Source organism: Eucalyptus grandis, chromosome 8 (genome assembly GCF_016545825.1).
Source record: "Eucalyptus grandis isolate ANBG69807.140 chromosome 8, ASM1654582v1, whole genome shotgun sequence".
Classification (NCBI taxonomy): Eukaryota; Viridiplantae; Streptophyta; class Magnoliopsida; order Myrtales; family Myrtaceae; genus Eucalyptus; species Eucalyptus grandis.
This window is the reverse complement of record NC_052619.1, coordinates 46241601-46265089: the sequence shown is the minus strand read 5'-3', so window position 1 is coordinate 46265089 and position 23489 is coordinate 46241601. Positions and strand designations below refer to the sequence as shown.

At 36.5% G+C, this 23489-nt stretch overlaps 2 protein-coding genes across 2 annotated transcripts; both read right to left on the bottom strand.

Annotated features, from left to right (window-relative positions):
* Positions 1-7619: 7619 nt before the first annotated feature.
* Positions 7620-11359, bottom strand: LOC104457208. The gene is made up of 3 exons (XM_039299309.1): positions 10961-11359; positions 9838-10458; positions 7620-7878 (listed from the first exon to the last, which is right to left on the bottom strand). The coding sequence occupies exons 2-3, from the start codon at positions 10408-10410 to the stop codon at positions 7768-7770; spliced, it is 684 nt and encodes a 227-aa protein (XP_039155243.1). The 5' UTR covers positions 10411-10458; positions 10961-11359; the 3' UTR covers positions 7620-7767.
* An 8220-nt stretch (positions 11360-19579) lies between these two features.
* LOC120287281 (disease resistance protein RPV1-like) lies at positions 19580-21398 on the bottom strand. The gene is made up of 2 exons (XM_039300029.1): positions 20881-21398; positions 19580-20687 (listed from the first exon to the last, which is right to left on the bottom strand). The coding sequence occupies exons 1-2, from the start codon at positions 21375-21377 to the stop codon at positions 19580-19582; spliced, it is 1605 nt and encodes a 534-aa protein (XP_039155963.1). The 5' UTR covers positions 21378-21398.
* Between the last annotated feature and the right edge of the window lie 2091 nt (positions 21399-23489).

The window sequence follows — 23489 nt, the reverse complement described above, 5'->3', positions numbered from 1 at the left end:
AAACTTTTACACGAAATTGTATGTGAAATATCCTGATCCATCTAAATTGACCCAAGCATTGATATAATAGTAGTCAAACATTTAAACCTGTAGTTTTTTAATTTTTTTTTTTTGGTGGGAGGAGTGGGTGTTTGAAGCTGGATTCATTTAGGCAAAATCACAAACGCCTGGCCAACAGCAAGCAATGGGGTTTCTTAAGACAAAATAAAGAAGGGACAAGCACTGGCAGTGCGAGATAATCTTGTTCACGCAGCTGTCACTGGCTATGGAAGCTCTATACTCTCGCTCTACACCCAAGCCATCATTCGAAATTCATAGATGATCTTGTTCCATTCTTACCTCGTGGAATTTTGGACAAAACAGAGCAGTCCAAAGAGACTATCACCCTCGCTCTCCGCCTCATCAATCATAATTCCTTCGTGGCACTCCATTAACTCCTTGTAATTGTGCCGCAGCCTTTGATCAAGCGTGAACTCATGACGTGCAAATAAATTCTTCGAGGAAGACAAGAGGGCAGAGTACCACAGTTGTAAAGGAGTTAAAATAAAATTAGGTTGTTTTAAGATCTCAATTGACTATAAAAAGTTCAAAAACTAATGGTACATTATAAAACCAAAATACCTTTTTATCTAACTTCTTTTTTAAACTGGGAAAACATAATATATAGTCTCATTTCGTAAAACTATAAGATGGATAATCTTTACATATCATCTGTTCACTCCACTCATAAAATAACTATTGAATCGATTTTCCAAGAATACGTCATTATCAGAGTCACGGAAGGTATCAGTCAAACACACCCTATGACATGAAGCAAGCTTGCTCTCTCATATTTTTGTGTTGATCAAGCCAAAAGATACTAATATTCATATTGAGAATTTTTGGATTTATGAGCTAAGGATTAAATCTATGCACTGAAATCCTGCAAAGAAAATTCCAAGTTGCTATCACCTAATTTAGGTCTAGTACACTACTCTTCTTAATATCAAAGGGGAAAGTAGAAACTACGGATTTCGAATTGGAATTTAGCAAGCGGACATGTAAAAAGTTCTTCTAGAGCCAGTTCAATTTGGTAAACATGGATTCGGTAGATTTTTTTTGGCTCAGGAATCATTACTCTTATTGAATACCATAAAGCAAGTACATATTTATGTACCACAAACCCGCTTGAAAAATCATTATTCATTATGTAAGATGTTGAGAATGAGATACTTGAACAGATGACAATATGCATGCGCATAAAAAATGGACTGACATTTGTGTACAATGCAAACAAAATGCCACATGTGACGAAGTGTAATGCTATGGGAGCCACCTCTTGAACCTCGTTAGGATAAACTGTCGCATGGTGGGAGCCACCTCTTGAACCGATGGCATCTAACTGTACAATCCTATTATAGTGCAATCATTTGTGCACATCAGCATGTTTATCTATATGATAATGTTGTAGCAAATTTGCTCAATGTAAGTTGACCAGACTGTCAAGCAATTGGGAAAACAAATTACAAGCTTACTTTCTGATTCGAGCTTGGCTCTAAAGTGATTAAACTGCTCACAAACAATTTTTCCAAAGATGGCTTTGATTGTGTGCGTGTATGCATGCTAGCTCCTGCAAGCAATGGATAAAATGGTTTGATGGAAATCGATCTAAATGACAGGAATAGCAAATTGCTCAGAAATTAAAGTGGAAATACTGTGAATTATTTAAAGGTGCAATGCAGGGGTAAAGGAAATTAAAGCAAAGAACGCTAAACTCAAAGGAATGAGCCAAACAAAATTAATTGAAAACAAGATTAGGAGACATTAACATTGCTGGAATTGAAATTAATCACAGTTTGTACAAATGATGCTTGAATGGAGACATTGACATTGACGTTACAACGATACTCAAAGGGAAATCAGCAGTAATTTTGGTAGGGTTTGAGCATTATTTCAACATATCTTTTTCCTCTGCATATCTTCTATTCATAAGTCTTAAATTCCCTTTGATTATTACTTGGTCGATGGCCATTTCTTAACATAACTTCTTTTATATATCAATAATTTCTCAACTTAACTAAACTTCTGATACATGAGCATTTCTCGTATTGTTTCCGCTTATTTTGAATTAAATTATGTTGAAGACTCTCTTCCTCAAACTTTGGTGGAATGGTCTTTTATGAGCATCAAAACGAGATTGAACTTGTTATAGCTTGGCTGTGATTATTCACCACCAACGTATAGTGACTTACTGTTATACCATATGACAATTCAGTCGCACAACCAAAGGAGACAAAGTAAACCAAAGCACCAAGGGTAAAAAAAAAAAAAGAGAACTCTCTGCCATCAAAGGATGAAGCATCAAAATTCACAATATATGATCAACATGTCGAACAAGAACATCCAGATCACTCTATGCAATCTCAGATTGATCGATGATGAAGACAAATTCGTCATTATCATCTCTGAGGCAAAATGTCGAACATGTGGTGAACATGAATGGTGAGGTGTTCTACAAATAGGAATTCCTGTCATTTGGCGAGCAATATAACATGAGCAATTTGAGATAACAATTTGAAGCTCTCGGAAAAAGGCAAACACGGAACAATCGTATGATCGAGTCTCGATGAATCGACCGCGTCCTACTCCGATCCGAATGGTTACCTGCTAATAAATGAAGACACTAAAAGACTTGGAGAATTTCGTGAAGACGAAGCTAAGGCAACGAATCGATTCAACGACGAAATTGCTCGATAAAGATATTTAGCCTCAACTGGCTTCGCTGGTTCCTCAGCTCTCCCGCACACACCAAGTGAGGGAGAAAGAGCACGAGAGAATTTTTTATCGGTGGTGAAGAGCGTCCGTTCTCTGCTCCGTCATGGCTGCCGTTGCAGTGATCGGCGAGGGAGATTTGACAGCGGCTGTCACCGATCGGAGATGATGCAGACAATCCGATTGATGGCGATGGAGCTAAAAGGAAGGGGTAACAACTCCGATTAGGAATAGGGGTGAGCAGTTCCCGGTTCCAGTTCGGTTCCGTCTGGAACTTGGAACCTACCCTCGAGTACAAATTCCTTAATTTTTGGAACCTGGAACCTACCCGTCAGAACCGAGAATGTGAAACCTACCCCCGTCACGGGTTCCAAGGTCGGTTCCGTGGTTCCAACATGTTTTTTTTTTTTTTTTTGATTTCATTTTCGTAGTGGTCGCGAATATCCGAAAGACAAAATAATTCAATAGTTGGCCCTCCATTTTCAATACCTGCCAATACATAGCAATGTAAATCATTTACATCCGAATAGACAACTAAATTCATAGTTTTCTAGAGAAAACATTGTCTAATGTATAATTTGCTGATTCCTTATGGTTAATGTGTTTCATAATAATAACTACGGGCATGTTGTATGAGCATAGGCTGGGCATTTCGCTCTTGATTTGAGTGGGCAAGAAGTGGGTGCCATGTCGAGCAGAAACTTTAAAGGTGTTGGCAGTTGCTGGAGCATAAAAAACAATAGCCAAACAAAAGTGAAAAAAGAAAGAAAGAAATGAAATAACAGAGAACCGGTCGTCGGAGAAGAAGCTCAACGAGCTCGTCTTCGAGAACCGGTTGTCGGAGAAGAAGCTCAACGCAAGCGGCATCTTGCCCTTGTTCATAACTTCAAGCTCGTGTTGTTGAGCCCGACCCACTTCGCCCAAGTCCTCCACTACGCCTTACGATCCGTGAGGCACTTCGCAAAAGCCATGGCTCGCGAGATGGAGGCGGCGAACTGGAACCTCGACGAGGCCATCCGATTCATCAAGCCACGAGCGAGTTTCGCGAAGCCCGGCCACCGGCACTTCGCCATCAAATCGTTCGTGGCCAAATCGATCTTCGAGGGCTTCAACTTCTCCGACTTTGCGCTCGCGAACAAGTCGTTGTCCATCGAGGAGTGCACTCCCCAAGCCTCCTTCGACCAATTCAAGAAGCTCAAGTCTGTTAGCCCATCGAGCTTCATCGCGCGGAACCCGGGCTCACCGTTGGCTAGGTTCGCCAAGGCCGAGTACCTTCAGCTTGTGCACACGAAGCATAAGATTCTCATGCTACCTTCAGGAGGCCTTACAAAAGAAACAGCATGACAATCAACTATTCAACCCAATGGAACCAATAAACACCAACAGAACCGAGTAACAGTCCATCTTTCTGCAATTTTCATTTTTTCCAAATTTTGAAATGAAAGTTGAGCAATTGTCAATGTTGCTCATCTTAATTATGCAAAGGAGCAATCTGTCACTTAAGCAAAAATGTAGAGGAAAACGTATTGTCTCGTCTTCGATCATTCGATAGGCCCTCGCTGGAGTCTCTAAGGGTGTCCCGCGTCGCCCCTGACTGGATAGGCGGAAGGAGAGAGAGAGTGGGGGTGCGACTGAGCTGAAGGTTGAGGTGGAGGTGGAGGCAAAGGCGAAGGGGTGTGGAGTTAAGGCTGATTGGACGGCCAAGCGAGTGGCGGCAAGAGGTAGTGACGGTGGCTTGGGGACGACGATGGTGATTCACGGTGGCGAGGGGTGGCGCGGACAGCACGAAAGCTCATCAGGCTCAACGGCGAGACGACTTGTCGGACGAGCGGTGGGTGGTGGTGGTTCGGTGGCGGGAAATCTTGTGGGGGGAAGCTAGGGTTTTTATTTTATTTTATTTTGAATTATGACCAAAATCGGGAACACCGATTTCTAAAAAAAGGGAAATGGGAACCGGAACCGGTCTCTTTAGAATCGGGAACCGGAACCGGTCTCTTTAAAATTGGGAACCGAACTGGACCCTCCGATGCGGTTCTCCAGTTCCTAGTTCTACCCGGAAACCGTGCTCACCCCTAATTAGGAGTACGTTTGGTGTTTTCGGGAACAATTTCTGATCATAAATTATTCTTTTTTATTCTATTCTCGAAACAATTTCTTGCAAAAGAACGCGTTTGATAATTGTACAAAATTTTGATCTTGGAATAGAAAAAAAAAAAGAAATAGATTTCATGACTACATAAAATTTCTATTCCAATTCTAAAATTTTATCAAATCATAGAAATTCTATTAATTAATTATATTTATACTAAGTAATAAACATATTAACTAATCAAATTTTTATTAAATAGCAAATAGTAAACTATGGAATAAACAATAAATATAAATAATAAATAATAAATTAAAATACACAATTAAATATGTATTCTCTATATAGCAAAATTTCCATTCATACTTCAAATCATTTTTTAAATTTTTAAATAATTTTATTAATTTTTTCCTTTTTTTTTCATATTTTTCCTTTCTTCCTCCCCTTCTTCTTCATCTTCATCTTCCTCCTCCTCCTTCTTCTTCTTCAAGGTGGTGACGACCTCACCCAGTGTCATCGGCCCTCGGCGAGGCCGTCCTTTGTTGGTCGAGCCTTGCCGGCAGCTAAGTGAGGCTTGGCCGAGCCTTGGCCGGGCGAGCGACCCGCCCGGATCCGACGAGGCCGAGCTCACCTAGCCACAGTGGGCCAAGCCTCGCCCGGCCCAGCTTGGGCGAGCCTCCGGCAAGCTTGCCGGCGACTGGCAGCTGTGGATGACAAACAATGGCATTCAGTGAGGGGCGGCGACGGTGACATATGGCAATGGCGACGGCGACAACACTAGAAGAACAAGAGAGGAAAAAGAATAAAAGAAGAAAGAGAAGGAAAAAAGAAAATTGGGTAGATTTGATTCTAGAATTGTTCTCGGGATTAAAGAATCAACTTTTTTTTATTATTTATTCTACTCCAAATTCGTTCTCGGAACCAGAATTTTTACCAAACACGATTTTATTTCAAAACTACTCTCAGAAACAAAAAATCAGAATCGGGTAGTGTTTGGATGGTTACCAAACAGCCCCTAGACAGCCAGAGGAATGGAATGGGCTGGACCGAGTCTTCAAAACGCTACCAAATCGGATTGAGGCCTTTTTTACGGTGGTTAATTTTTATTCATCCATCATTTCTTTTATTGCCCACTTATTTATTTATTTTTATTCGTATCACAAAATTGCGTGGTCGATATGTCGGCGAAATTCCAAATGTCAACAATGAGTGACATTTTAAAGTAGCTAATTCCATAAATTTGTAATGAGAGTTTAGCGATGATATTCTACAAGCGATCGTCTTTTTAGCTAAATAAACACTACATAAGCGAATTATAAGGTTGGCAATTTTGTGAAATTAATTGATAGATGAGCGAGTACATGGAGTTTTAAAAAAATATTTCATTTGAGAGTTAGTTATATATGAGCTTCATACAATTTTTTTCAGTTAGCTAAATAGGTTATATTTTGTCGCGGTAATGAATCACGCTTGTCGGTACATCCTCCATCACATTCCTCATGTTGTGTATTTTGCCAATTATTTCTTTCCATGATTTGATAAGTTAAATATTACGAAATAAGATAGTCTTGACTATTATGTAACAATATTATTCAAATCAATCATGTGACATCACATATAACTATTATAGTATATTTGATTATATAAATCTTTCGCTTGTTCGAGATCACAATATCTAAGCAAGCATGTAAAAGCATTTCAAATTACTTTTAAAACTTCATAGAAATTTCTTAAAATTTGTAGCATTTTAATATTAACCGCTACAAAATTTAGGTTCCAAAGCTAAAGTACAATGAAACAAGACCAGAAGTATAGCAAAATGCTACTGTCATATTTTCTACAAGCAAATAATATCTTTACTTTATTAAACATTCTTAGACTTTCAAATATCAATTTCTTGTGTATACGCAACACTATTTGCTAGTATGTAAAGATTTTAACCCCTTTCAGAGGTAAGACAATAAATACTAGAAAATTATTTTGAATCATATTTAGAAGATAAGATGTTAATCAGTAACTTGCGAATCATCTTTATTATCTCAAGTTATGAGTTCATTCTTCTATAATTATGTACAAGCATAGTGTATTCTACATATATGCATGGGGTGTCTATATAATAATTTTTTTTTTGGCAAAAGCTTGAGATGGAAATGCTCATTGGATTTGCTCAATTATTAATACAAATAACAATTTCTTTTTGGAATGGATCTTTAATTAAATGATTTTTTTAACAAAAGTAATGAAGAACTAAGGCAAGAAACTGGCCCAAATATAGAAAGGGAGGGATTTTGCCCTCCTCCGCCCCACCGCCACACCCCCCCCGGGGGCGCACTCACACACATTCACACATTTTACCCTAATACAGATTACTTGGAAAATGACTTGGAATCTTTTCGCAAAACCTCTGGCTTTACCTCCCGCAGCGCCCCACGCCATGCTGAAGGCACATTAGCCAGGCATGATGCACCTCTTCTATTGAATATGTGTGCCGCATGATTCGAATAGCCGCCGCCTAGCCTCTTCCTCGTCTTCACGTAACTCTCTCTCCGTGCATCCCTGGAAGGATATCCTACGTGGCTCCCAAGGTAAAATGTAGTCTCATCATCCTCATAGAGTGAAGCTGGGTCCATAAATCGATTCTTCTCGAGCTCAACCAGAAAATCATCCTCTAGTTGATAGCATTGCATCACATATCCCAACTTTTCACTGTTGCACCCGCTACTCTAATCTTAAGGCTAAATCGTAGAAAACTCTCATTAGATTGACCAAAGTCGATGCCCCCTCTAAAAATCCCCACAACAAATTTGGAAACAAAAGTTGAAACCACACATGATCCGTATCAAATGAACCAAGAGTTCCTGATAGCACATTCCGCCTTCGGTCGTTAACATGCGGTATGATGTCAAAAGATACTTCCCTTTTTCCATCTTCTACACCAACGACAACACACAGATACAATGCTTTGAACTTGTTAAACAAGTCTTGTGAAGCCATGAAAGACATAGTACTGTCTTCAACAAGGACAAACACCTCTGGCATCTCTGTTCCAGGGCAAACAATCCAAAAGATTCAGACCAACTAGACCAACCATTAATTCCGGAATAGCGATACTTCTGTTATATGAGTAAATTGTTAGAAGTATCCAAGTTTGTAATTAGTTCAAGAAGAAGAGTTTGATTTGAGCATATTCCTAGTAACTCCCTGAAGCTAGAGTTTTACAATAATTAGACATTGATCCTTACTTATGTTGGCAATGACTCCCTTGCAAGTGCTAGCTGCCCCTAATATTAGATTGAATCACCCTAAATGTAGCTCATACGATACAAGTGTACTATATAGGAAGTTAAAATTTGATGGAAAATAGAACAACATATCCAAGAAATTAAGAGCATAAATAATAACCATTTTGGTCATAAATTAATTTTTAGAAGAGAAATAAATTTTTCTATTTATATTATTAGATGAGTTTTTAAGCAAAAATATAAGTTTGATGACGACATAAAATTTCTTCCTTTGAAGCAACGACAACTAGTGGCCAGGGAGCAAAGATGGTGGTTGGCAACTAGTGGCAATAGATGGTTGACGACAACTGACGGTAGCATATGGGTGGTTGGCTAATAGCAAGAACAAATGATAAGAAGAGCTTTTATTTCTCAGTTTTGTTAAAAAAAAAAAAAAGTTACTTCTCAATTATATTCCAAATATATTTATGAAGTAAAAATCTATTCCTGAAATAAAAAATGAAATAGTTATATCAAATGGATTTTTATTCCGAAACAAGTCTGGAACATAAAAATAGTTTTGAAATAAAAATAAAATAGTTATCATACGCGCTCTAATTGTCCTTATTAGACCCCCTTGTCTAATGTTCATTGTAATGAGTTCACTTTAGACATCACCGATTCTTCAGTACAAACTGTCCTAATTAAACTCCAACTTACTTGCAACAAACTTAACATTATTAAAATAAATAAAAGAAAAAACTTCTAATTGCACTTAAATTAATGAAAATCAAAAAGGAAAAACCAATGCATGCCCACTCCACATACCAGCCTCATCCCAACCACTTTCACCTTTTATGTCTACCCTAACTTCATATAAAAGGAGAATCTCAAATCCGATACTCTCTATAAATTAAATTAAATTAAATCACAATGTCCAAGTAATCCGCTTGGGCTTTTTATGCCATTTCGTTTTGTCGCTTTCAAACTCTCTCTCAAAATGGTAATCAAGGGATGTATTATTCGCTTCGAACTTTTACCCGTTATACTATAAAATGATGTTAGACTAATCAAAATTAACTCACAAAAATTGCATATTCAGTAATTTATGATATTTTTATATAATGATATAATATAACCCATTTATTTAATGGTCTGCTCATAATCTATCGCTTTCTTTAACCCAATTACCATTACTCTACAATATTATCATACAGCTATTGTTTGAATTTGCCCTTTCATGACTACAATCACGAGACTTTTGCCACAACAAGGATTGAAGATATTCTCTTCCCAGGGATATAGACAAATAGAATTGGTTCATATTGTATCTCACTTGCAAAAACAACCATCTTAATCTAATGCAACAAAGAGTGAAAAAGGTCTCATGTGAATTATTGAATTATTATCATCGTGTAGTTTTTATTTGGGTCCGTAGAGTTGATCTAGTACTATTAATGGTGTGGGTTGTTATGATCAATTGTAACGTCAAGAACTATGTGTCCATTGTTCATTAGATTTTCTAAGATTTCAACATTATTTTTCAAGACAGAAATTACGAACATCAGGTCTCTGTCATCGCACCAATTTGAGATTTCGTTAAGCTTTATATAAATGTGCAAAATCACTTTATATTTAGTTTGTTTGTCTGCCTAGATGTTTCAGCTTTTGGATTACGTGCGCCGAACATACACCTTACACTCCGTATCCACACATGCAGATGCACAAGCATAGAGAGAGAGAGAGAGAGAGAGAGAGAGAGAGAGAGAGAGAGAGAACCTCAATTGAGAAGTCGACCATGTTCAATTCTTCTTTCTTTGTGAACGGTTCACTATCTTGTAAATTTTCTGTTTCACTTGAATTTTCTTTCTCTGTGCTCGCGGGGTTATCTTCATGCAAAACCTCGTAAAGTAAAGCTGGATCTAGCAACTGATCATCTTCAAGCAAAACCTCAGCATCATTCTCTAGTGGCTTGCATATTAGTCGGAATCCACACTTTTTCACAATTAATTCATCAGTCATACGTATAGTCCCAGAATAACAATAACCCAATGTTCTAATGCTAAAGTGGAAATGACTCGAGTCATTTGGACTGAAAGGGTCTACTGTCCACACCTTCTTTGATTCCATATACTCGAGCCACACATGATCCGAATTGAATGACCTCACAAACCTCATGTGTTTTGTGACTTTGCCATCAACAACTCCCATAACCTCAAATGTCCAGTTTTTTTTAGTTCCTTCTACTCGAAATACAACACAGAATGCTACTCCTAGGATCTTTTTATACATATCCTTTGAAGCCACAAAAGATATATAACCATCTTCATTGGGGAGCAACCACTTTGGCATCTCTCCTCCAGGTAGAATAACTTGGCGATTTATTTGGCGATGAAATTTCTGTCATAGATGTAGACTGTTAGATAGTTTTTTGAAATTGGCACCTAAAAGCAGGAGCTTCAATGAGTTAATTGGTAGTCCTAGACTTTTAGACGTAGTAAGCAATAGCAATACAAATATTTTATTGTATTTAATTGGTGGAAATAGGATAGGTATTGTCGAAGATTTTGTCATTGGATGAACATGTATTGTTGAAGTGTTTCATTGGGTGAACCTTGTAATTCAACAGCGAATTAGAGCTCTATAAATAAAGAGAATATCCTTTGGATTGTCTTATAGCAACCTCCATCACAAATACATGCATAATCACTTTCTACACGTTTGCTTCTTCTTTTTTTTTTAATTAGTCCACCATTCCGAGATTTTTAGCCTTTTGCAATGCACAAACACTCAATGCAGCCAACATGTACATGACTCCATATTAATAGAGAGAGAGAGAGAGAGAGAGAGAGAGAGAGAGAGAGAGAGAGAGAGAGAGAGAGAGAGAGAGAGAGAGAGTAACCTCAAGCTTGAACAAATTATTCACTTGAAGAGATTTGCAATTGTATGCCTCTAGTCTTCTCAACTTCCTTGGAATCTCAGGAACCTCTCGTAGTTGTTGGCAATTCGAAGCATTCAAACCTTTCAAGTCATATCGTTTCTCGCACGTAGGAAGGTTAGTAAAATTGTTTCCCTCCAAATTTAAATATTGTAAGCAGGGAAAACTGGAAAGGTTTTCCAAGAATCCTTCTTTTGATAGAAGGCAAAACGCAAGATTCAACTCCAATAACTTGGGAAATCCCGTCTCTGTATGGGGTTCACTCAAATCCACCTCTTCTTTTGGAAACTCGATTAGTTTTGAGCAGCCATGAAGTTGTAAGACTTCAAGATTTTGCAACCTGTAAATGCTAGACGGAAGGATTGCCAGCCCTTGCAATCAAATAAATACATCTTTTTGAGAGAGAGAAGATTTTCAATGGATGTAGGAAGTTCTTCAATTGAAGTCCCATTTAGATAAATTTCCCGCAAGCTGTTGTTCTTATTCGGAATATCAATGAATCGTTGCAAGTTCGAGCACCCTTCTAAATTCAACAACCATAACTTACAGAGATATGCAACTGAATTGTGAGCATGCTCCAAGTTTTTGCAATTATCGAGATATAATTCCTCAAGATTTGGAGTAAAAGAGAAGTCCGGCATACAAACCAGTGAATGGCATCCACCCAAGTTAATGAACTTCAAATTTTCAAAGTCCTGCAAGAACAAGAAAACCAACTTATATAGACATTCCGGATGATCAAAGAAAAAAAGTGAGATACATATTCATTTCAAAATTTGGCTCTGATCATAACTCAAGCCACCAGTGATTAGAATTCACTTGATTATGTGGTGCATAAAGAGCACACCCTCTCACTTTATAAAGATGAGTTTTGTAAGTAATCCTTGTAAATTCGCCAATGCTTGTAATTTCACCACGCACTTGAATGGCATGGCTACTTCTGCTAGAAACAATACTTGTAATTCAAAGAGATGAGTGCGTTTGTGTAGCCTCAAGTGGAAGCACACGAACCATGGTCAATCCTTTGTCAACTAATTCATCACACGCACATAAGCTAAACATCTAGAATCTTATGTAGAGATTCGAACAACCTGCGTATATATCCACTTATCATAAAGCGATGGTTGGTTGATCGTTTTTAAATAAATGGCATATTTTGTATGCCTAGATGGTCATAAATATAACCAAAAAAAAAGTTCTTTATCATCTCTTCTAGTCCAAGTTGTCTTGCTAAGTATTTTTTCTTTTTAGCTACATATAAGTTGGTGTGGCGTAAGCTCTCAAAGTCTGTATCATCATAAATACAATCACTATAATTACACCTTGCATTTTTGTGTGTATATATATATAGTCCATGATTCGATAGACTTTGCCATCTTGATCTCATGGATCTCATGTGCAATTTATTAAATCCCTATGGTGCACATCCATTGAATATATGATGAGTCTCTTAGCATCTTCTTTCAATTAATTTTTAACTACTTTCTTCTTGAGACCCTTTATCAACAAGTTGTAATTCCATAATGATTTAAGTATTCTTGATATAGTAAATTCTCAATGACCTCTCTAAAATTATAGCACTATTGTTCTGAAGGACGAAAAGAATATTAAACGAAATTGAGTTTGAGGAATAAGATTTGAAATGTTATATTTGAAATTATATTTGAAGACATATCTCTCTAAAGATAAATGTGGTGAGTTTTTCATAGGGACAAATGAAGACCGTCAATTAAACTTTTTAAATGCAGACAAACCTAATCACTCGCCTATGTGCTTTATGAATGGAAATATTGCTATTAATAGGAAGAGGATTGTAGGATGGTTTTAAATGGTAAAAAATTTGTAAATGATTGTGATGGAGCCTTGATGGTTTACGTGTTATGTAGTGTTATGTTGGTGAAACGGGCGCCCAGGTGGTATTCCAAAGACAACCTTCTGATGGTATTGTCAAGTCTATGAGTCACTTTTGGTGTTCATTATGGTGGATAATGGGGACGTAACCATAGTTTAGTTCTATTAGCCATCCACAAATCGATTGACAAGCTGAGGCTGTCAATAGAATTTTGGGCAATATAATAAGGAGTTTTATTGGAAAACATCTTAAACAATGGGATTTGTTATTGGTTCAGATGAATTTGCAGATAATACTTTGGTGAGTCCAAGTATCGAAAAATGCCAATTTGAAGTTTTGTATCTAGAAGACAATAAATCTCTATTCGTTTTGCAAAAATGTGATATTTTTGGAAAATATTTTCCAAGATGTCATTGTCTAGAAAAATGATAATATATATATTTTTTTATATTTGATTGAAATCTAAAAATGAATTGGATATATATATATTTTCCATTTATCCTTCTTCATCAACCAATGGTTGGTCATGGCTAAAACCACGAGTAGCCGGTGAGCTTGTCCCTTGCCTATGGCTAGTCGACAACTATCGTCATGATCGGCCATGGGCTAAGGAAGAAGGAAAGAGAAAAAGAAAGAAAAGAAAAATTAAAAATAATTCAAAATTCAAAATTTCAAAAATATTTTTAGAAGAACAAACATTTCATTAATCAAGGTCCTAAGCCCAAGCATTGAGGACCCATGCATGACATTTGTGGACCAAAACTTGAGTATTGGGGATCTGAGCACCGCCTTTATAGACCCAAGCTTGGGTACAAGGGAATCGGGCACAGGCATCACGGATTCAAGCTCTACCTCAATGAACTTGGATATGGGTGTTGGGGGCCCAAGCGCGACCGGAGACCTTAACCTAAATGCCATGACTCGGGAATGAACGTTAGAGTTTTTGTGCCTAAGCATAGAGTTTTGAGTCCAACCACCAATACATAGGAGTAAGCATAGTCCGGGTTGGGTCGGTCCACCCCCTAACTTTAAGACCAACCCGCATAGCGTTGGTCCTCAATTTTTGGGATCGATAACCGACCTTATTGAGCTTGGGACCGAGGACCAAACCCATCCAATGGGTTCGGTCTGATTCCAAGGTCAACCCGGGACTAATTGATAATTTGTTATTTCATTTTTTATACTCTTTGAAAAAACGATTGAAGACTGAACTGACCCAATGGGTTCGGTCCGGTTTCAAAGTCAATTTAGGACTAACTAATAATTTTTTATTTCATTTTTTGTACTCCTTAAAAGGGCACCGAGGACCGTACCGACCCAATGAGTTCGATGATGAGCAAGGTCACTAAGAAAAGCAAGCGGTGAGGGTCAAGTGGGGTGAGCGTCGGACATAATGAGTATTGAATGTTGAGCGAGGAGCAACAAGCCAAATGAGCGTCGAGGGGCAAGTAGCACAAGTGACCCAAAGTGAGCGAGGTGAGTGTCAACTGGTGAGCGGATAAGTTTTTTTTTTTCGATTTTACCAAAATGAAGACTAAGAGAATAAATAAGACATAAAAGAGTGAATACTTAATGAGGATGCCATAAGGTGCCTTTTTGGACACCATGAAGATTCCTCACAAAAATATTTTCCTCCTTCGTAAATTATTACTATCGACACCGTAAAAAATTAAAAACCTAAGTTATTAAAGAATAATATAAAATTATTTGAACTCCTCACTAGAGATGTTTAATAGTATTGACGCCGTTTATTTTAAGATTTTCTCTATATAAAAAAATTATAAATAATATTATATATCTTTAGTTAGGGTTGATCCGGGTTCGACCGATTCGAAACTCTCAGGACCAAGGACAAACCCGCATAGTGCTAGTCCAGAATTCTATGACTAAGGATCGATCTAATCTCCCCTGGGAAACGGACCGGGACCGGCATGGTTGGGCCGATCCAAGGTCACCCAAGGTTGACCTTGGATCGATGCTCACCCCTACCGATACATGGTCATATATTTGGAAAATGTTTTTCAGTTTTTCAAAGAAGGAAATCATTTTCCTAAATTTAAATATAGGTTTTCTATTTACTAGGAAAATATTTTCCATAGACTCATTTTTCTAAGTAAACCAAACACAGGAAAATGAGAAAAATGTTGTTCAAGAAAATATTTCCCGTGAAACGAACAGTGTGTTAGTTTATCTCATATGAAGCATGGGAAGAGAAAAATATAAGAGACTTTTTATGCATATAGTACTACGTACAAACGGGTTGAGTGTACTGTGGATGCACAAATTTATTTATTTTTTGGTAAAGATGGATCCACAGAATTGATAGTTGTAAAATTGAGGAAAATCACCAATTTAGACATATTTAATGGAAAGAAATTGTTGATAAAATACACAATACATAGAAACATATAAATGTATATGGACAAAAAAAGATATTTCAAGATAATAATTTGGAGATTTCTCGTACATATAATTGGGAGGCTTGAGACACTTTTAGGGTCCGTCCGTTTTGCAGAAAATGGCCATTTCTAGAAAATATTTTCCCATAAGTCATTTTTCAAGAAAATGACAATATTTTCCAGTGTTCAGTAAGGAAAATATTTTCTAAGACTTCACCACTTAGACATGCATCACTTACCGACCTATAAATCCATCAAATATAAACTTACCTTTAAATCCGGCAAACTTGCCTCATGTCTTTGTTCCCTCATTGTCACCAAACGGTCATCTACTCTAAAAAATGTTTGTATGGATTTTAAAAAGAAGCAAAGCATGTACAGCTCTAATATAAATCTTTCAGTTTAAGTGGCCTTGTCTCCCCCTATGTCTTAAGAAAAAAGAAGCAAAGCATGTAGAGCCATATGCTTGAGCAATGTACAACTATAAGGTTGAGTAAATAAAGAAAAGGATAAGCAAGAGTTAGAGCGTGAGCTTGAGATCGACAAACTCGAGGTTTGCCCGGCAACGGCCGACAACTAGCCAAGAAAAAGAAGATGGAAAACAAAGAAAATAAAAAGAAAAAAAAACAAAAAGAAAAAAAAAAAAAGAAAAGGGAAATTAAAATAATTCGAATTAAAAAGAAAAAGAAAATTAAAAAAATAATTTGAATAAAAAAAGAAAACAAGAAGAAGAAAAGGGAGGAGGATGTGAGAATTTGTAGAGATGTGAGATAAGAGAGACCAAGAGAGGAAAATATTTTTTACTTTTCAAAAGTGGAAAACATTTTCCCTAATTTAGAATACTTTTTCCTTTCATGGAAAACATTTTTCCTAAGGAATTCATTTTCCATGAAACGGACATCGAAAATCCTAAAACATTTCCCAGAAATTATTTTTCATGAAACGAACAAAGCCTTTAGTAATCAATTAATTTGGTCGAGTGGTGGTATCAATTGTCCCAAACAGACCAAATAATTTATGGAGTGGTCCCAAGAGAATACTCATGTGTTGAATGGAACATCAAAACTAAATTGCTAACATGATGTATTTAACATCAATATTTGAGAAAGCATGCTTGGTGAACTGGAGGTTAGGTGCGGAGTAAGACCGGTGAATGAGCCCCGAGCAACCAAAAGGTAAGATATTATAGTTCTATTAGAAGCAACAACACGCACAAGCATACCTCTATCAAATTCATTTTGCATTTTTGGAAATTCGATGAGACCTTCTTAGGAACTTAATCTTTTAAAAACTAGGGGGTGCATGACAACATTTCTGTTCCAGAAATAGTTTCTGGAACAGAAATGAATTTTTCTATTTCTATTTCTGGGACGAGTTTCGAGGAAAAAAATCTGTTTGATAACGATACAAAATTTCTATTTTAGAAATAGAAATTTGTTTGATAACTGAATGAAATTTTTATTTCTTAAAACAATTTTTTCTTTTTTTTTGGAGCAAATGAGATGTACATTCTTACAAATTTCATATGCTTATGACATCATTGACCCAAATACAAAGTATGATTTTTTTTTAAAGTAAAGTCTTCCCTTTTGCAAAAAAAAAAAAAAAATACAAAGTAAGAGATGTTATATCAAATTTTCTAAATTTTCACACAAAATTCTTTAGCATCCACGTAAATAGGTAATTACGGTCAAACGATATACTTATCAATAGTCTCCATACAATAGAAAAAGAGATCAATATGCATTACTCTTGAGCATGATAGAAGGTTCCCAAAATTCTAGTAGAATGAAGGCGGACGACCATATTCTAATCCCCTTCATGCTAGTGTGTCACGTTGATCGCCGCCACGGTTTACGATATCGAGCAATCATTTTAGAAAGAAACACTAAGAAGTGTCTTGGGTAATTTGCGGCAAATTTTACAAAATCGGCGAATTTTATGAAGTGTAACAAGGACCATTACAAATAAGGGAAATCATCAAGTAGAACATCACATTACAAGTATTGAGATACGAATCATCAAATACATTATCACAATACAAAAGCAAAGATTGTAAATCCCCAAATACAAAATAATAGAAATACATTACAAAAATAGGGTTAGGGGGAGAAATCAGAAATTGATTTCTGGAAGAAATCAGAAATAGAAAATTTCTACTTCTGATTTCTCCTCCATTTCTATTTCTGGAATAGAAACCTATTCCAGAAATAGAACATTTGAGTAGCGTTATCAAACAAGTTTCTGTTCCGAAAATTGGTCTAGAACAGAAAAATCATTTCTGGAACAGAAATAATTTTTATCATGCACCCTTAATTTCTCTTTCGAGGATGTATGCACAATTGACCGGACACGGGACATTATGTAAGTAATTGTGAACGTGTTTAATATTCTGCAGTTTATTTCTCCTTGCTGATTAATGTTTGAATTTGTTCTCCTAATCGATTCCACGTTTGATAAAACGAGATCTTATCTAAGTGAGTTACCAATATTTATTTTATTGTTTCGAAATTTTTAAAGGTTATAATGATTTAGCAACATTTATCTGCGGAGCTTACTAAAATGTTATTTTCACTATATTTTATAAAACTACCAACTCTCGTTTGAATCCTTTTGCTGACGTTTATTTCATTTTTGGAATTACCAACCGTTTTTTCTGTACTGCATTTTTTTGTTTGAGTTACCAATGTGTTAAATTTACAATTCTTTTAGAAAATAACCAATTGTTATTTGAATCACTACTAATGTTTTTTTCTAGTGTTTTGAAATTATCAACTGTTTTAATAATCTATGAATATTTATATGCCAGCTTACCAACTTGTCTAAGTTACTATCTCTTCTAGAAAATTATCAACCGCTAATTGAGTCCACTTACCAACGTTTATTAGGTTGTTTGCAAAAATTAAATTTGTTTCTATAATTTATCAATATTAATTTGTTGAAGTTATCGACCAGTTGAACTAACTCCTATACTAAATTACCTACTATTTCCTAAATTACCAACTATTCCAATAATTTACCAACAATTATATGCAAAACTAATTTAAGAACTCTTACATTAAAATACCAATAGATATTTGAGTTAGTTATCAATATTTATTTGATTGCTTCAAAGGTATTAACCATTCCGATAATTTACCAACATTTGTGGCAACTTACCAAAAAGGTCTAATAACTCATATCCAAAATTATCAACTGTTATTTGAGTTAATTAACATTGTTTAAGAAGTACCCACTGTTTCAATAGTTTACCATGGTTAATTTGGTTAATTTGAAAAGCCTACTAGCATGTTAACATTACCACTCTTCTATGAAATTAACAATTCTGCTGAATATTATTATATTACTAACATCATTACAATTACCATCATTTATGGTGATTAAGTTACACACTCCTATTTGAGTCACCAACTAACTTCTATTTGATTGTTTCAAAAGTATAAACTATTCACATAATATACCACTTTCGCTTGGGGAACGTTCCAACTTTTTTAAGTTACAATCAAATAAACAATGGTGAATGGACTCAAATAAAAATCGGTGAATTTTGTAAGAGTTGGTAACTTCAACATGTTGATAACATCTGCAAATTAAATGTTAGTAAATTATAATTCAGAAGGAGATTTCAAAACGTCATTAACCGAATCAAATAAGACTTAGAAAAACTAACACTAGATGGTAACCTAGCCTGTGAAGAGTTGGTAAATCACTCAAATTTATATAAGTAACATGGAAGCTCCTTGAGGCTCAGCCACCTACTTAAGTTCAATATCTCTAAATTTGGCACCTCTGAAAAGTCAGGCACACAAATCAGCAACTCACAGTGGCTAAAATTCAGAAACTTCAAATTCCTAAAACACCACAAATTAAAAAGAAGAGCTGAACAAGATTTGATAAATTCAATTTGTATGCACCGAAAAGAAAACCATTGACTAAAGCATTTATGACATACCTTTAAGTTCCCTCCAAATTTCTCAATTTGGCTGCCACGCACATCAAAGCAAACAAGTTTCTTTCGACCAGCACTAAACTCCAGAGTGGATAAATGACATCCATGCCATTCAAGCCACCTTAAATTATTAGGAAGACGTACGAGACCTCCACTGATTCGTGCATTCGAAAGTATTAGCAATTTTAGTTTCCTCATGCGCGTGAAAGCACTGGGATTGATGTGTAGCACTTCTTCTCTCGGCAACCGCAACACTATGCCTTTAACAGCTTGGGTTCTCTGTCAAGGAAAAGAAAATAATCAATCATTTATAACCAACTGCAATTAGGTAATATCATTTAAATTAAAGAAGATGAGATTATCTATAGTTTCATGAGAATCTCTCACCGTATCCTCCGACAGTACTTCAAAACATCATCATAGCACCATAATCTACTCCGTTTCCCAGGATCATCTAGAGACTCATGAGACTCATGTTTAACAATATCCTGGCCCATTTGCTGAATCAAGTCATGCATTTCAACCATCCCATACTCAATTGTTACTAAGGATCTGTCTATTAGAATCTGAATCCCAGTTAATGTCTTCAAACCACAACCATCAAGAACTCTAGTTACATAACCTCTACCCCACCCCTTAAAGAAGCAAGTGATGTCAAGAAAAATGTCCTTCTCATTCTCCTCCAACGCATCAAAACTTATCTTGAGAACACTGTATATATCTTTAGTAGGACTTTCAGCAAGTTTTTCCAATGTACTCTGCCATAGTACTCTGCTTCTATCAAATAAAAAGGCACCCAAGACCACAATCGCTAAGGGAAGACCTTTAGCATAGCCCAAAATATTATCTATGAGATCCCTGCTTATGTCTTTCATCTGGTTTCCTTGAAAAGCATGTGAACTGAGAAGTTTAAAAGCTTCACTTTGATCTAATAGATCAACTTCATATACCCGATCTTTTGCACGAGAAGGTAGTACATGTTTATCTCTTGTCGTAATGATTATCCTGCTCCCTTTTCCGAACCATCCACATTCTCTAGCTAATGCATTTAACTGGTCCCCATGATCCACATCATCAAGCACAAGTAGAATCTTCCTGCAGCAAAGTCTATTTGGTATTAGATTAGCGCCTTGATCCACATTTGAGACTGATACATCTTCTTTCCATAATATCTCGGACAACATTTTTTTCTGCAAATGAACTAGGCCATCAGGTCTACCGGAATTTTCTCTAACATTTGCAAGAAAGCTGCACCCATCAAACTGATCAGCAATACTGTTATAGACAGCTTTAGCGATAGTGGTCTTCCTTACACCTCCAGCTCCCCATATTCCTATCATCCGAATATCACCCACGCCCATACTCAACAACGACATTACATTTTCTACCCGGGAACCTACACCGACGGGATATTTGGCAACACTCAAGGGTGCTCGTTCTACTATATGCGAGATCTCTTTGACGATCTTCTTGATGAACTCGGTCTCATCTCTGCCAAAACAAAGCAGCAAAAAGAACACGAATAAACAGAAACATACAATCGATTGAACTAACTAAAACTAACAGAAGGAAAGAATCACTCGACAGTCCAAAACATTACTCTAGTCTAACGCACAATCGATGCCATCATGTATCAATAAAATTAGAGAATTCCAAATTCTTCTACAGGGTCGAAGAGTATTACTGTGATTTTTCATCGGTATAATGCCAACCGGCCAAATTGGCGGCTTCAATTAGGGCTTCCCTCCATTTATCCACCCTCTCAGGATCCTGTCCCAATTTCTCGTGCCTGGCCAATTCATCGCCGTAACGCCCTCTCAGCCCTCGAATCTCTCCGGGCTCCACTTTGTGGAACACGGGCAGCACCGGCTCTTCCTTGAGCCTCCTACACTCCATTACCTTCACCAGCTCGTTCAAGCACCAGCTAGACGAAGCGTAGTTCTCGGAGAAGACGAGCACGGCGATCCGCGACTCCTCGATGGCCTTCATGAGGGCGGGCGAGATCTTGTCCCCGCGCCTCAAGTCCTCGCTGTCGATGTAGGCGTTAATGCCGCGATGAAGCAGACACTTGTGGAGGTCATCGACGAAGCCGTGGCGGACGTCCTCGCCTCTGAAGTTAATGAAAACGTCGAACCGCCATTTTACTTCGGAAGAGGAAGAAGCAGAAGAAGACGACAACATTAGAAGATAGAATCTGAGCTTAGTTTGAATTCGTGTCGAGCAATGAGTGATGCTTTTTATCGTGGAGTTGGTCAAGAAATCGATGTGGACTGAGAAACATCGAACGTCGCACCGTGTCAGGAAAAGCGTCTTTTTTTTTTTTTTTTTGGTAAAAGCGTCTTTTTCATTTTTCACAAATGGACGAAAAGTTTTCTTTCGTTCATTTTTATTTTAAAATTGTTTGTTTTTTGTTTTTGTGAGGATAAAATTGTTTGTTTCGTGTCTTACAAAAACCGGAAACCGATCGTTACCAAAAAAAAAAAAATTAATTTAACGTTACCAAAAAAAAAAAAAGGAAACCGAAAAGTTTTCTTTCATTCACCCTCTCCGTTCTTCGCCTTTCTTTGGATTGTTGATTGAGGGTCGGCAGTCTGTTTTGCGGTAGTTTATAGTGTCGTGGGTTGTTTAGCTTGTTCTTTTTTGTCTTTGTATCTTTTGATTTGGTTCCCTCTCACTCTCCCTGTTTCCCGCAGCTAGAGTGTGAGTTTTTGCTCCGAATTCTTGTATATTTGTCCAAGCTTAATATGTTCTTACCATTTACCAAAAAAAAAAAAAAAAAAAAAAAAAAGAAAGCGACTTTATTTTATGGGTGTTCAATATCAACCGTCTGAATTGAGAACAACCCGGATCGAACCGAATCAGTTGATTGGATATGATTCTCAAGAGTGTCCGTCTTGTTCCTAATTCTTAAAAGTGAAAACTGGGTCGGACTTGACCTACTATATATAGTTTTTATTTCTTCAAAAAAAATTTGTCAAGTATGAACTAAATACTATCTTGTCCAGTAACAACATAAGTTACGGCACAATGACTTTTCATTTATCACCACTTCTGTCAATATCTTAAGATTTATCACTCCCATTGTACACGAACACTCTTTAGTGATTTTTAAATAAAAAAAATGATCAATTTATTGGATTGGATCAAGAATCCATCGTCCCTAGTTTTTTCTATTTGCCAAAGTTCAGTATTATTCAAAGCATATAAAAAAATTAGCTATGAATTTATGTATGTAATAAAAAAAAAAAAAAAAAAATTATCATTCTCAACCCAAATCCGACATATTCTATTCCGATATTTCTTCTTCTATGAATGGCAACATATCTTTCACATTATTAGGTAGCAAATTCTTTAGATTTTTTGCTTATTCAACTCATTGTGTCCCCAAAAATAAGTCATAAAATAGATTTTTTAACGCCTACTAGATATAATTTTGTTTTTCCCATTAATTGATTTTCATATTTTTAAGTAGCAATCTTTTGTTTAAGAATGGAATGAGGGAGTCGTGTGCATGTTTACATTATTCAACTCATCGTTTCCCCAGAAAATTCTCTTTTCTATTTTATTTTATTACTTTTCTGAACAAATGAAGTATGCACCGGGGTTAACCTATGCGCTTTGTTTGTTATTTACCCAAGATACGTATGGAAGATCCCAGCTTGGTAAAATACAAGTAGTCTTGTTTGAAAACAAGGCTTCACCTTTTCCATTTATTTTGACTACAACCCACTTTGAACGCGGTAACAAGCCGTGATCTCAATCAAATATTTTTTGTTAATTCCTTTGGCTAGCTTTCTGAAAACAAGCCTCAATGCCAATGTCACTTCTTTGGTCGCGAAATAATTAACACAATCTATTTCTTTTGCAAGACTTGAATAAAATTTGGGCACTTTCAACTAAGTAATGAACGCACACCAGGCCAATTTACCTCCAAACATCCTGCTCCCGCAGTTTTAGATTTGGATTTGTCCGCCCGATTTAGCTAACCATTTAAAGTGCTATTAACGGCTAGTTGACTTTGTTCTTTTCCCTATAAATAGAATAACTCATTGCCTTGGTAATTATCCAAAATCCCTCTTGCATACACTTTGCAATCAAATTCTTCAGAGATCAATGTGAGAACATTTCTTTGTAAAAGAGTGTGTCTTGTTCATAAATGAATGTCGGCTCCATTGTGAATCAATCTATGTACAAGGCTTCAAGTATAGTTGATTAGACAAAACTCTCAAACAATCTTTGGAAATGGAGTTGTGACCCATTTGGACCAAACCACTATAAAACGGTTCAGCATTC